General features: G+C 32.6%; 1 protein-coding gene across 1 annotated transcript; it reads left to right on the top strand.

The window, feature by feature from the left end:
- Positions 1 to 256: 256 nt before the first annotated feature.
- On the top strand, positions 257 to 8,691 carry LOC126843005 (uncharacterized). Its single transcript, XM_050580294.1, has 2 exons — positions 257 to 462; positions 7,192 to 8,691. Exon 2 carries the CDS (start codon positions 7,192 to 7,194, stop codon positions 8,689 to 8,691), a length of 1,500 nt encoding a protein of 499 aa, XP_050436251.1. The 5' UTR covers positions 257 to 462.
- Positions 8,692 to 14,815: the final 6,124 nt, after the last annotated feature.

The raw sequence follows: 14,815 nt of genomic DNA, 5'->3' as shown, positions 1-14,815 counted from the left end.
ACGTCTTTATTTTAATATAACTTTTAACACATAAAAAAAGTCTTTTCAGTAAACCGTAGATAACGCCATCATCTTTAATTAGCTTTTAATTGGTTGCACACCCATGTTAATCACACAAGAGGCAAACAATTTTACTATCGCACTCTATTGAGATTTATTTTTATTTTTGATTGCTAATTCGTATTAAGATAAAACGATAGACTCGTTGAAATCGCGTTGATTGCTGTGTTCAGAATAACTTTACAGACAAGCTGTCACAATTGTTTGTTTCTAAAATAATAATATTATTTTTAAAAACCAGTACGGTGGGATCGGGTAGCCACAAGTCTACAAGAATTATTAGAAATTAAAAACAATAAAATCACTTTTAAATATACGCTTCGTTGCGAACCTGTGGATAGCAGGTATAAACCAGTGCAGTCCAAACAAGCACAGTAAGGAAGTTTTATACGTAAGCAGGAAGTAAGTAAGTAGTAGTAATAATAGTAATAACTGAGTAATGAAAATGATGTGCTTAAAAATTAATTTTTAGTATTAGTGTGGATACGAGATTAGAGTTGACCGTCTGTCTGTAAAAATGTATTGCTATATTATTAACAATATAATGTAATTATTTTCATTACGTGTTGACTGTTGAATCACTCGCGCGACATAGTAACCTGGAAAATTACAACGGTGTAGTTTTCCCCTCGTTTGAGGTTTTTCATAATAAAAAAAAAGTTTGACAGAATGTTTTTGAGAAATATGTATAATATGTTATAGTTCCATTCTAGATCCACCTCCGGTTAAATTTTCAGACATAAATCCCTAAAACTTTGCTCGAAAAATTGATATAAAGTAAACATTTCTATCCCTTACAGGCAAAAGGGTTTATGGTATTTTTCGGTTTGTCAACGCTTTGGAACTAATTTCGCCAACAGTTGGTAAAATATGTAATTTTCGGCTGTGGCGTGTCATCGCTTTGTTACAGGACAATAATTATTGTAATAATAATATCATGACGGCTGTTACGAAATCGCCGATCGGAGCATCATTGTTGGTTCTTATTATACACAATGAAGAAGTCACCAGACGAAATTAACGCGTTACGTCAGCTCGTCGTGCCGATTAGTCGAATTCGATTGTTCTCGATAATGTGATTCCGACCACAGCTCAATAGACAATCCGGTGACTTCGATTTCTAATGCAACGCAGCAACGCCAGCCAAAATATGTACGGTAATATTATTTACCTTCCCCGGCAGTGCCGTGGTCTTCCGCGCGGAAATACCGTGTAGGCTGGGTCGCGCACCGGTTCAGATACTAAGCATCCGTCGTTTGTGTAATAATAATTATAAACGGTAAAAAAAAAAAATAAAAAAACCCCAATAATGTCCACACAAATGAATTTACTCGCGGGGAAACGCACACTTTGTCTTACTTTTTGCCGTAGCGGTTTTTGCAAACGTGGGCGGCGACCACCGCAGTAATTTAGTGCAGTAAAAAGTACTATACTGGGCCAATATTTTTTGTACGATATCTTTATATCTCTAAAATTCTTTTATTCGTATTTTTATTGTCAGCATAATAGTGTTGTCAACACTTGTCATGGTTGTGCGTTGTGTAAGCTCGAGACACCGGATCGTACTTGTATGCTGTCGTGAGGAGGTTTGGAAAACCGGTTAATGTATATTGTATTACAAGATTATAGGTACACATTTTCACTGCATCGTGGTACACCGGGTATTCACTGGCGTTTCTAAAACTGCAAACGAGATCATCGCATTCGGATATATTGTCCAAACTCTGAATTCGTTAGATCACAAACGAAGGAAAAAAATAAGTCCTAACAATTTGTGTCATATTCTTGAAAAAAAAATAGTAACCCAATAACTAGGATGATTAATGAGAATTAATCTAATGAGTTTTGTTTTAGCTGCCTTCAGTCTACTACGTTTCTCTGTGTATATTCTTGTGATTTCTTTTTTTATTTGCTATTGTAAAATGATCGCTGTAATATTGATAGTATTGATTCATTGTATATTGTATATATAGCCGTTTGACGTTAGTATTATAAATAAATTATAATTATAATAATATTATTCTTAACTTTATGGGATAGATAATAGGCCTATTAATACAACCAGTATTTAAACCTCTAATATTTTTCTTAAAATACAACTTATGTAAATATTTGATTTATCCTTTTGCATATAGGTAGTTATAACCTATAAGTTTAGGTTACAAATAGGATCATGACCGACGTGATACTTGATAGTCTGATGAACGAATTTACACATTATTCATTAGTCAAGTTTTAGGATTACATTAAAATTGTGCGCAAAATTGCCTATACCGAACGCCTTAAATAACATAACGGATACTCAACTCAAATGTTCTTTAAATATTAAAGCACGGTCTTTGGAAAAAAAAACCAAGCTTATATTTTAACTTCGGCTTGATTGTAACAACTTAAAGGGTACTTCAGAATGTACGGTGTTAGTCGATCAGTTGGTAAAGACAAGATTATTATAAAAAATCATTAAAAATGCACATTATAATTTAATTAAAATATTATATATATTTTTTTTACTACGTCTGCGTAACACGTGGAATAAAAAATAAATCAACATTTTCTGTGATTTCTACTAAGACAACAATGTTGTAGAGAAATAAGACTTTTCTGTCGTAGGATGATAAAATTATTATTATAATCGTTTATTATTAGTATCTTATGAACCGATACAACATACGACTATCTTAGGATCAAGCGAGTGTCATATATTAAATACAGTTTTAATAAAATATTATAATATAAATACTAAGTATGATGCTAAATCACGATTCTGTAGTATTTACATGAAAAACAGTTTTGTTAGGTATAAAATATATTGCCGTTTTATGTTTTTTATTATAATTTACATTAATATAATGACAACCGTTTACTCGTTTAGTAAACATTTATTAATGTATTCTATTCTGATTGTTCGAGTACCTTGTTTAATAATATATTACTGCAAGCGTCATGAGAATAATGGAGGGGTTACCTAGTTTTACATCAAAGTGCATTACATTTGCCAGTAATACAAAATCTTAAATGAATAATGATCATATTTTGTCAAAATTATTATAATCTGATCAGTGATCTTCGGCTATTTTTTATGTTCTTTTTTATGATAAAATATATAAAAGATATAAATATTAAAAAAAAAAAAAAAAAGAACGCATTGATTAACCTTAGGAACAGGTTCCGTCGCGGTACATACATTTTAATACTAATTCATTAAGCGTTTATTAGATGAAAAAAAAAACACACAGTTCTCACCAATTAAGCTTAATATTCAAGTATAGGTAGTTTTAACACTTAGTGTCGTTGAACTGTATTACATTTTTCAATTCCCAAACGTCAAGTCCAAACAAACGGACCCTTATACGGTCCCACGAAACGCGCTCTCCGGTGACAAATACAAATGGCATTATTATCGTTATCGTCTGCAAATGATTTTTGGCGTCAGCACTCGTTCGGTTTGCACAACAATTATTAATGTAATCTTTTTTTTTTTTGTATTCGCCGATTTCCAAATGCGGCCGCAATAACAGTTTAGCCATCCAACAGGCGGACAGACGTTTTACACGGACTTCGAAGGTTGAGCAACGCCGGTGCACGGACGGCGTGACGGCGACAATGTTTGCACGTGTACCGCGTGAAGTGCGGGGACATAAACGCCAGTGGTCGGTCGACGGGGGTACCTAAAAATTATTATTTTTATTGTGCTCTTCGACCGAGAGAAAGAGAGACTCCTACCGGTAGAACACTGTAGCAATCAATGATCACGTCGTCGACCTTGGCGCATATTTATATACTATTATACCGGTATCGCCAATAGAAAACTAATTAGATTGTCAATTTGTCTGTGTGTGTGTACTATCTACATGGTCTTTTACACCTTTTGTTATAATATTTGTAAACACAACAAAAGGTAAAAAAAAAAAAAATTACAATACACAATGTAAAAAAATACTCGGGAAAGACGAAAATTGCACGACGCGACGCGACGGTTCGACGCGGCGTAAAATGTAATATTATTTTGAGAACAGATTTTAATCTATTCGTAGGTATAATATATTATACTCTATACAGAAACGTAAATACCGTATTTACACTTGCATTTGCCAATCTAAACAGTGATCGCAAGCGGAATGACCTAAAACGCAATTTGTCAAAACTGCGCATTTCGCACGTGGGCCTTACATGGTATAAGATTTAGGAAATAATTATAGGATATTTCTCCCCCCCCCCTCCCCGGTCGCATCACGGTGTATTTAGACCCCCGCCCGTTAGTCGAGGCAATTGTATATATTAATTTACATTATACATATTATTACATTGATTGCAACGAGTAAATTGTGCATATTTTTCGTGACACGTGATGTGATGCAATGCCATACTACCGACGCTGGTATATTATATATTTAATCCTATAAAAGGATATGTTTACTATTGAGTGCCCCAAGCCAAAACAGGACGGCGAAAAAAAAACCAGGTCATCAAAATTGTCGGTACGGCAACAATAGTTGTTTAAAATATAAAATTAAAGATTTAATCGGATGGCCGTCGTGGAAAATATATATTTATTGGCACTAAAAAAAAAAAATAATAATAAGACAAAATATAGGTATCTGCAAAGTGAATCGCTTTTATTAAATATTAGGATTTTTTGAAGCACGAGGGAAAAGTTAGTGGATAAGAATGGCCAAAAAAAACTTGTATGAGATTAAGCGGAGAATAAAACAAAGGAGAAATTTAGAAACCCCACACAGCAAATTAAAAGTAGTAAGGATGTCATGTTTTAGAAAATATTAAAAAAATTTAGGAAATACTATTGAAATATTTGTGATGTTAATATTTGATTACCGGCCAATCCATTAATTTTTAATTTTAAAATGTAACATACAATTGTTGTATGAAAATTATTATCTAGCTAATATAATATTATAATACTACTCAATCACGTTTTATGTGTGTGTTATATATATATTGCACGATTATTTGTATATTAAACGCATTATAACTAATTGGATTTGTTAAAAATCACGTTTTGAATCTATTAGACAGGTTATCGTTGTACCTATAAAAAATGTACTCAAACTCGATTTTAAAGTTATTTGTTAGATATTTCATTCGTCGTAAAATCTATTGAAAAATGTTAATTAACCAAATAAAAGCCCATTTATGGCTCATAACTCGAGTTGTTGTCAGGTCTTGTTTTAAATGATTAAAATAAACCGGACTTTAAAAAAAAAAAACTGTTTATTAAAAATCGAATGATGCAATATTTCAAAAATATAACGACATTTTGATATCGATATAAAACAAAACCTGAAATATTATGGTCAGAGGCATCTTGGAGGTTTATTGGAATCTGTTTAGTAATAGCCAATAGGTAAGAGCCAAGTGTCAAACGTCTTACGTGTGTGGCGATGTAGTAAAAAAAAAAAATTAATATTATTTACCACAATAAATAAATGAAATAAATACCAGTTAACACTTAACAGCCAAGTGCGAAGGTCCACGTGTGAGATTAATAACAAATGAGGCGTTGACTTCAACGTAGTATTTTTAGAATTCGGCGCATGACCTAATGGAGACGTCTATGTTATGCTAATCAATAATCATAATATGTATTATATTATTATTTTTGAGGAGCACCGAATGCACGATGGATGGCAGAAGAATACGAGAGTACAATAGGAAGTGTACAGTGTATATTATACAGAAGAATAGGTACGCGAAGAATGTGTTATACATAGTGATCAGTTAAGCGCATAGTATCGTAGACGTTCATGTTTTTGTTAAAAAGCTTTAAAACAAGAACTGAAATACATCAAACAAAAACATGTGTACGTATATTGGGAAAGATCAAATTTTGCCGTGGAGTTTTCTTAGTGTCGCGGACGGATTATTGACCACGGCAACGCGATGCCAGTCGGTTGGTCTAACTGATCATCAATTACTGTTACAGGTCACACATAAACTGCGCTAATACGGTTTTATATTATTATTTTGCACAGAGAGACAGAGAGTTCAACGTTTTACGAGACGCGTCGTTTTAAAAATAAAAACAAAATTCGCAATGCGGTTGTGTGTGCTCAAGAAGTACACGGAAATGGTTCAAGGACGGATTTATATACCTGGTAGTATGCAATGACCGCCACCGGCAAACTGCCCATGAAAATATGCGCGCGCAAAAAAACACAACTCACGATAATGAAAATAATATATTATGTGTTGCAAAATTAACAACTGTGTGTCTCTGTTGTCACGTAATCCGCACAGCGCAGCGTTTTCTTTGGTCATTTTTATTTTCAGTTAAAACAATACCTACATACGTGTATACATGTATAAAGACAATAAAACAGGGTGATTTTTTTATCGTGGGCCAATCAATATCTCACTATGTTAGTAGTACACTAGTACATTATACTCAATTTAAAAAGTTAATAAAACGTTATGCGTTACCGTTCAAGTTTCAAAATATTATTAGTTTGGGAAGGGGGTAGGAACATGAAAATTTGTGAAAAATTAAGATATCAAAATATTATATGAAAACACTGTGGAAATTCAAATTCAATTATTAATCGAACCCAGTGAGATATATTTGAGTGATCTATGATAAAAAAATCACCCTGTATACTGTTTTTGACTTTGCCCGGCCAACACAAAGACCATAATATTTTCCAAGGTGGTCAGCAGCATTTGTTTGGTCAGGTTTGGTCTATCTCGTTGTACTATATACCCGATTGTATAGGTACATTGATTTTCAATCGTTCCTCGACGTTTAAATCGTTATCACGATAATTAGCATAAAAAGACTTCAGCATATATTCTGTTCTAAACTGTTTTTTGAATCGCAACGAATTGAGCAAATTGTGTAAATATATAAACACAATATGGACGTATGCAAAGCTACGATACCATACTCATGAAAGTCTTTTATTTTTCACGTAGGAAGTAAACGTTTTCTTTGTTCAGCATAAGATGTATATACATATATGTAAATAAATCATCCGATTCCGTTTGATAAAATTGACAGTAGTACACTTGTGAATTCGTACACTCTTAGTGTTCGTTCGTTTGTAAGTTCGTGGCATATTGTTTAAAATGAATTCCATAAAGTACCGTTTAGCGTATTATCTAGTTTTTATCATCCAGATGAAGTGTTCGACTTGCCAAGACAAATTGAAAAATGTAGATCTAGTAGTACAATGGTATCAGACAAAATCGATGGTCAACGGATATGGGAAACAGGACTTTGAGTTTTCGCCTGATCGTTCGGCTAGCAGAGGACAACTAAGACAAGCGATTGTTTCTAAATTCAACGCACTCAAATGCGGTTATCTTTTCGGTGCGCATAGTCATTTTTCGCTGATCAGAAACGTTTTTCTGGACGAATACTCTGATCGCATGAAAAACATTTCCGACCGCAGTGCAATATCATTTTCAACGGAAACTGAAAACATATTCCGCTCCTTGTTTAATGCAAAAGGCGTGCAAATGAATGAGATATGGTCGGTCGTCCGGTTCGCCACCAAAATAGAGTACTACCTCCGCCATTGGGAAGATCGACACTTTATGCGTGAAAATAACAAGAAAATGTTGCAGGCCCGAGATTTCTTCGTTTGGCAACTAGAAACGTATTTAGAAGCAAATTGTACAGTTGGTAATTTTTTCAACATGAAATCCAATACTTGTTTGCATTATAAATCCGTAGAAGATCAATTAAAGGATAATTATTCACACGAGCTCGCATTATTCGCGGCAAGTGTCAACAAAGGTATACTCAACCAGTTGTCCAACCATAACTTTGTAAACGGTCTCCGTTACTTGGACAACCATGATATTACTTTTACCGACTTGGAGGACGTGATGTATTACATTTTCAAAGAAGATTCTCCAGAATTAGAAAGATGTGGTCGAGTAATCCTTGGACGGGACGATTGGTATAAATGGGCTACAACTACAAATTCGCAAATAAAACGCATTGACGACAACGGTTTAGCGTCCGAAGTGGCTTTCGGAAAATATAACCTAATGATGTTGGACGTGCACAAAATGTGTATGCTTCGAATCACTTGGCTGAGTATGACTCGTATAGATTCAATAGGAAAAACGCGTACCGAAGAAAATCCCATTAACGGTAATAATTATGTTCGCCAAATAAATCCGATCATAGCAAAATTCATTAGCTTGTTAAATTTAAGCCACGACGATTTCTTTTATCAATTAAACGACTTTTTTAGTTCTGATCCGACTAGTTATATAAGAAACAAAGATGCTGTGATGGAAGAAATTGCGCATCAGCATAATTTGATTTCAATAGCGTTGGGCATATCTCCTATAAACGATCGTGTGCCCGACGGTGGTATAGGCATACGTAGTTCCGAGGCAATAAGTTTACTTAATAGTACAAACCATGGAAGTATTAAACTAGATCATGGAAAAACTGGTATACCAGATGATAAACTGAAAGAGCTCATCGCGATTGCAAATGAGTTGAACAAGGAAATTAACTACCATAGATCCAGCAATCCCGTTAAATATAAACTGTTTCATTCGTTCATGAAGTTTATTGAAGACAAATCTGGACGCATCGAACAGTTTTTACTAGAAAAAAAACCCGAAAAACAACTTATAAAGCTTTCGTTCGATTGACGTAAAAAAGTATTCAAATACTTAATTTAAATGTTATGTTATGTGTAATTTTATTGTTAAAATCCTAATTAAATTAACGAATCGAAATGCTTTTACATTAAACATAATATGTATTACGGTCTAACCATAAGAAATACAGCTAAATTGTAAATATTGTTATTAAGATTGTCCGAGTTGTTTTTAATTATAATTCATTTTTTAACCGGCAAAGTTTGTTTTTTTGTAAGTTACCAATTAAATTGTAACGTTGATAAAATAGTTTTCGTCAAAATTATAACAGAAAAACTGCTATTTTTGTTATCATCTAAATGTTTTACAAAATACTTTTTTTTTTATCAACGACGACATAAGGTGAGTTATACGTTTATGTTTGAATTATTAAATTAATTGTATTTATAAAATCCAAAAACTGTTTTATTTATTTATTCATTATTGTGTACTCGTACTTATTTTCCTTAAAAATCTTTTTTTCTTAGCCACAATGCAAAGTTTAATAAGCAAATTGTGTACAAAGGTAAACAGATGTATATACTTTAGTTATAGCGGCACGTCTGAGTTAAAAGTGACATAATATTGTACCCTATATTAAGCATAGGTTACAATATTTACAATATTTTACATTTTACGGATAGTGATTACCATCTGGAAAACTGAAAATAATATTTTTAGCTTGTACGATTTTCAATCATAACGTATGCTATTTATTATCAAATTTAATTTTTAATAAATTTATTTTCCGGAACAATGTTCTGGTCATGTTCTTTTTGTGGGCCATAAATTCCTATTTTTTTTTATCAGGATTTCACAACATTAGCAGCTTTACTACAATATATAAACTACAATACAACGATATTATCGGCTATCACATTACAACAATAATAATATAATTGTTATCTCGGTTAGTATGTACACTCAGTGGAACGATAGAAAATCAAGACTTAGCAGCTGGCGATTACCTTGCGGAATTCGTTAACAAGACGCAATTACATCTTGAGAGAAAACACATAAATTACATTTTATCGTCCGTCCGATTGATTACTGTGTTTGGTACTACTTACTAATTAACGTTTTAAGACTGCTAAAACTAGTTAACACAGTGGGAATTGACAATTATTGAAATATATCAGAGTGGCATGATGTTTGATTTTATAACTGTTTCAAATTAAAGACAAATGTTGTATTTTATTTATATTTTTTATCTATTACCTACGTTTGTTTGAAACGAAGAATGCGCAGATAACTTTTAGCGCTTCAACGTTCAGCCGAGATGGGACCAACTTGACTTTTTCAAATATCTTATGGCTTACAAGATATAATATAATATTGTATTTGGAGTTATAAATTTTAAAAAATGTCGACTGAATAATATACTTTTATTTGCAAGCCATTGATATATATACATTTTTTTCTTTGAAAAAACACAAGTGATTATTATTTTGTACATAACTGTTGCGGTATGGCTTATATTTTGTCCTAACAGAAATGTAAACTCAAAAAGAGCTTAGTCCTGGAATCTCTTTTTTTGGAACGGTTTTTTTCCCATCAGCAAAACTTACTCTAGTGGGGTACCAATATATTATATTAGTATCATAGAAAGAACCTTGTCACGACTTAGGTAAAAACAAGCACAAGTAAGTTAATCTTTCAATATAACATAACAAAGACGTTAAGCGTTAAGCGCGTCCAAGGACAATATTAATATAATCATGTGGTCGGCGCAGTAGTCAAATAAAGCCAACGGGTATAGGCTATATTAGATTAGGTTGGGTTAGGTTAAGTCTCAACAAGATTTTCATAATAGTAATTAATATTAGTGTGCTAGATTTTAACGGTCGCTGCTTGGAACCGACCCGCGTTGGCATTTGGCCGACGGGTTAGCCGCCAATGAAAACGTTCTTGGCCTACGCTTTAAGTATAAAATATTGTGTATTTTGTAAATCCATTGGAAAATATAATATTATAACCGGTTTTTTTTTTTAATTTTACGCGTTGTCAATTTTTAATTTTTTTTTTTTGGTTTATTATTAATATTCGAATATTATCTGTCTGTTGCGTACAGCCTATAAAAAATAAAAATATATATATATATATATAATATGAATTCCGAATCGTTATTATATGAAGGATTCGGCCGGCGGCTGTCGTAATACCGTCCAAGGGAACGGGCTAATATAATTCGGTACCGGCACGCGTCGTGCACGTGAAAACCGAACAGCTTAAGACTTGGCCATCTATAATATATCAGCTATCCACAACAACATTGTATAATAGTCGTCTAATTAATGCGCTGTTATGCCTCGCGCGCGATACCGGTCTCCTTATAATAATAATCATAAACACACCGAATGATTGGCCAACTATGCGTATTATGCTGTATGTCCCACAATCGATTCTGTTAAGTCTTTTTATGTACACAGTGCTCTAACAAGTTGATCCCGTGAGAGCAATTTAATATATTCCTAACTTGTCCGGAATCGGAGTCGGAGAAAATGTACTCAGTTAAGGTGTAGGTGACAAAAACAAAAAAAAAACACAAAGGTTTGACTAAATGGTCAACAGCTTCATTGGGTAAAACCTTTTAGTTAGTCTTCTCCGTTGTAATGTATACTAATATAATAATGTAACTAAACAAATAGTTCGGCTAACTAAATGTTTAGTTAAAGCTAATTGTATTTAGTTGTTACAGCTGTAAATGTATTGTGTTCCTATATTAACCGTAATTTCAGTTGGTCCACCTAGGTATTTTTTGGGGGCTTAAAAGAAATCACATCGAACCTATTGTTAAAATATTATTTTAATATTCAAAAAAAAAATAATGGAAAATGGCAGAACGATTGCATTCACGTCTTACCTGTCCCAAACAAAATCAAAGCCGTCAAACTCGATGTCCAAAAACAGAAATATCACCCAGGTATCAAAAGAAAAAAGGAAATATCAATCACGCCTACAAGAATAGGGCATACCCGACTAACCCACTCATACTTCAGTACCAAGGATTTAAAACCAACATGTGTTACACGTAGAGTAAACCTATCAATTAAACATACCTAAATCACGATTGATTTTCTAATAATTGTTCGTTTTTTTTTTAATTTAGCCTCTGAAAGTTTTTAATATGTATTACTCTCTTAGTAGGCAAAACTTGATTAAATAGTTTAATATTTATTGTTCTTAGCTTGTAACATACATTTGGAATTATGTTTTCCTTTATGAATTTCTAAAGTCCGATTCTATATTTCTAAAGTCCGATTCTACACATTCTACATTTATCGGAACGTCGAAACAAATAAGAAGCAACACAGTAAGTTCCTTAGTTAAGAATATATAAGTCTGTTTCAAGTGTTTGCCGTTGCAAGATCCAGGTTCCGGAAAGCGCAGGACTCTGACCACGTATCCCGCTCACTTTACCCCATCGTTTTACCCTCGCCCTGCCCTCTTCTCACTTCAATTATTTAAGCAGTTACTCTGACAGATGAACCATAGTAATTTTGAGTAAACGAAACTATTTTAGAGAAACTTTTCTAACAGAGTTTGCTGAAAATATATGTGTGTGTATTTACAAACTTCATAACATTCTAACCAAGAGAGTAATTCATTAAGAATAAAACACTCATTTTCTTTTAAAATTATTGTAATTTTTTTTTTGAAGAACCTTGTTTAGACAATATTTAAATTTGTATATATATATTTTTTATTTTCTTCCAGAGTTCTATCGACGTTTGAAAGTTAAATGGTAGCGTATATTATATTTAATTTACTTTTCTTATTAAGAATAAATTACTAACCCTGTATACCCGAGTTGAAGTGATCTTTTATGGTAACAAGTGGTGTTTGTACCATATAAGCAATACTTAAATACACTGGTATTTTGCAAATATCATGTCAGATACGTTTGCCTGCAAAATTATTCTTGTTATTAGTTTTCTACGTGGGATTTTATTATTTTACATACAGCGCATAATAAAATATAATAATTGAAACAGTGATGTAATCTTTTTTAAATAAAAATATTATGTTTGTAGCAATATTGCCTACATGAGACGCCTTACAATCAGCTCAGATGTTCAAATAACAAGACGCATAACAACGATAAGTATAATAACAAGTAACAACTATTAACTATTATGTAATATTTATCAGAATAAAATCGATTAATCCTTACTCGTTTAGGTACTTAATATGGTTTAGTGAATTTAGGTAAAGTTAATTTAAACAGTTTTTATTTATTCGATTACTGCCACTAATTTTCTTTTTTATTTAAAAATAATATATACATATATATTTGAATTATATAACATAAAGTTGACAATGAAAAAAACTAGCTAATTGTCTATCTTACTAATATGTAAACGTCCAACCTTGTTATTTATTAAGTAGGTATATGTTTATTTATTTCCTTATAATGCCTACTGTTTTTTTTGTTTTTTTTGCAATTATTTAATTAAATTTAGTTTGTACACACTGTCATCTATACTGTGCGACTGTAGAGTTGGGCATTTTATTGTAGGCAGTAGGCGCATTACTTTGAAAGAACACTTTCTCGTATGATTAACATAAACGAATACAATTTACAAATTCAGATAAAGAAACGGTTGAAACACCGTGGAACACAAGTACGATACACGGTAATGATTAATTTTAATATCTTCGCGTGTCTCGCCCCATCTTTTATGATATAGTAACTGTACTCGCGCAGCAGTAAATTCTTAAAATATAGCATCACTTATCGCGTTACTGATCTCCTGTTCACTGTCGCGGTTATACGACCTTTCCTCTTTGTAGCGCAAAATATTTAACGACTGGAAGTTATAAAGTCTACTCGGGAATCCTTTTACAGAGTAACTATTGCATGGAAATATTCAGTGTATATTATTATTGTCGTACATAGCAACGCCACGATGGAACAAAGGTTAAAAATAAACGCGACGTTCCTCGTTCCCTTCGATGGCCGCGACGACGGCGTTGTGTGAAATAAACGACAAAAAGAATTATTTACAACACAGTTCGAAACAATAATATTAACGTTTCGGAATAAAATAAAAAAATATACATGCTTTGCGGGCAAACGTGAACAAAATGCACGCGATTCCACTGGCAACGTCCAGCCAGTTGGTATCGAAATACGAATAAGTCGTTGAAAAATCACTATAAAATAGCGGTACGCGGGTTGGCCAAACAACGGAGATGATATTTTATTTGAATATATCAGTAATTGTCCGTGTTAAAATTTCTATAATCGACATTCGTCTTGACTACAAAACGCGGTTTTAAATTTTATCACGCGACGTGCATAACATTAGCTGCATTATTACATGTATGAGTATCCGAGATGGTTATTTAAAAAACGCACAATACAATATATTAATGCTGGGCTGCATAAAAATCATTAATATTTGTATGGACCAACCACGTGGTTAGGTGGCCACCAGGTTGTATGTTTGAGGATCTATTGATTTGTCAAACCCGTAATCGACGTTTATGGATAACAATATTTAGATTGGTTGATGAGTTTCAATTGATGGGCGGGTTAAGCGGAAAATGTACAATGCACCGTTTTGTCGACTCGACCCATCCAGCCACGTGACGTTTGCGCATTCAATTATGTCCAAGAAACACCATTTAATCAATATTATCATATTGATTATTATTATATTGGGCATCCTTAATGATATAATATGAAATGAAATGATGACATATCAAAATCGACTTTTGAGAAACGCCCATTTATTTGTTGTGTTCTTACCCCACTATTGAGTTAATAAAATAATTAAATTGAATATAATGAATATTTTAAGTTTATACGAGACCATAATAATATATATATATATATATATATATATATATACATCAACATTGACACCTACTGTTGGGCTTTGGTTGTATGCACTAATGTTTTGGACAAATTTTAATTCAGTAATCCTTGCTATAGAAATAGTTTCACAGATCAATTTCAATGATCGAGAAATGTTTTTGTCTTTTTATTTGTTATATAAATATATATATATATATACGTGTATTTTGAGAACACGGTGTTTTGTTTTTAAACCGACAATCTGAAACCAACCGACAATATTATAGTTTAGTCATACTCGAACACCGTAAAAGCAAAAAAGATAACGATTTC

Source organism: Adelges cooleyi, unplaced genomic scaffold (assembly GCF_023614345.1).
Source record: "Adelges cooleyi isolate 19-005CV unplaced genomic scaffold, UGA_ACOO_1.1 ACOO_flye_CR_arks_rails_tigmint_CR_PRNA_574, whole genome shotgun sequence".
NCBI lineage: Eukaryota > Metazoa > Arthropoda > Insecta > Hemiptera > Adelgidae > Adelges > Adelges cooleyi.
This window is presented reverse-complemented; position numbering and strand designations above follow the sequence as displayed.

Excerpts from the sequence above, each read along its gene's own strand:
- LOC126843005 (XM_050580294.1), top strand. The coding sequence starts at position 7,192 with ATGAAGTGTTCGACTTGCCAAGACAAATTGAAAAATGTAGATCTAGTA.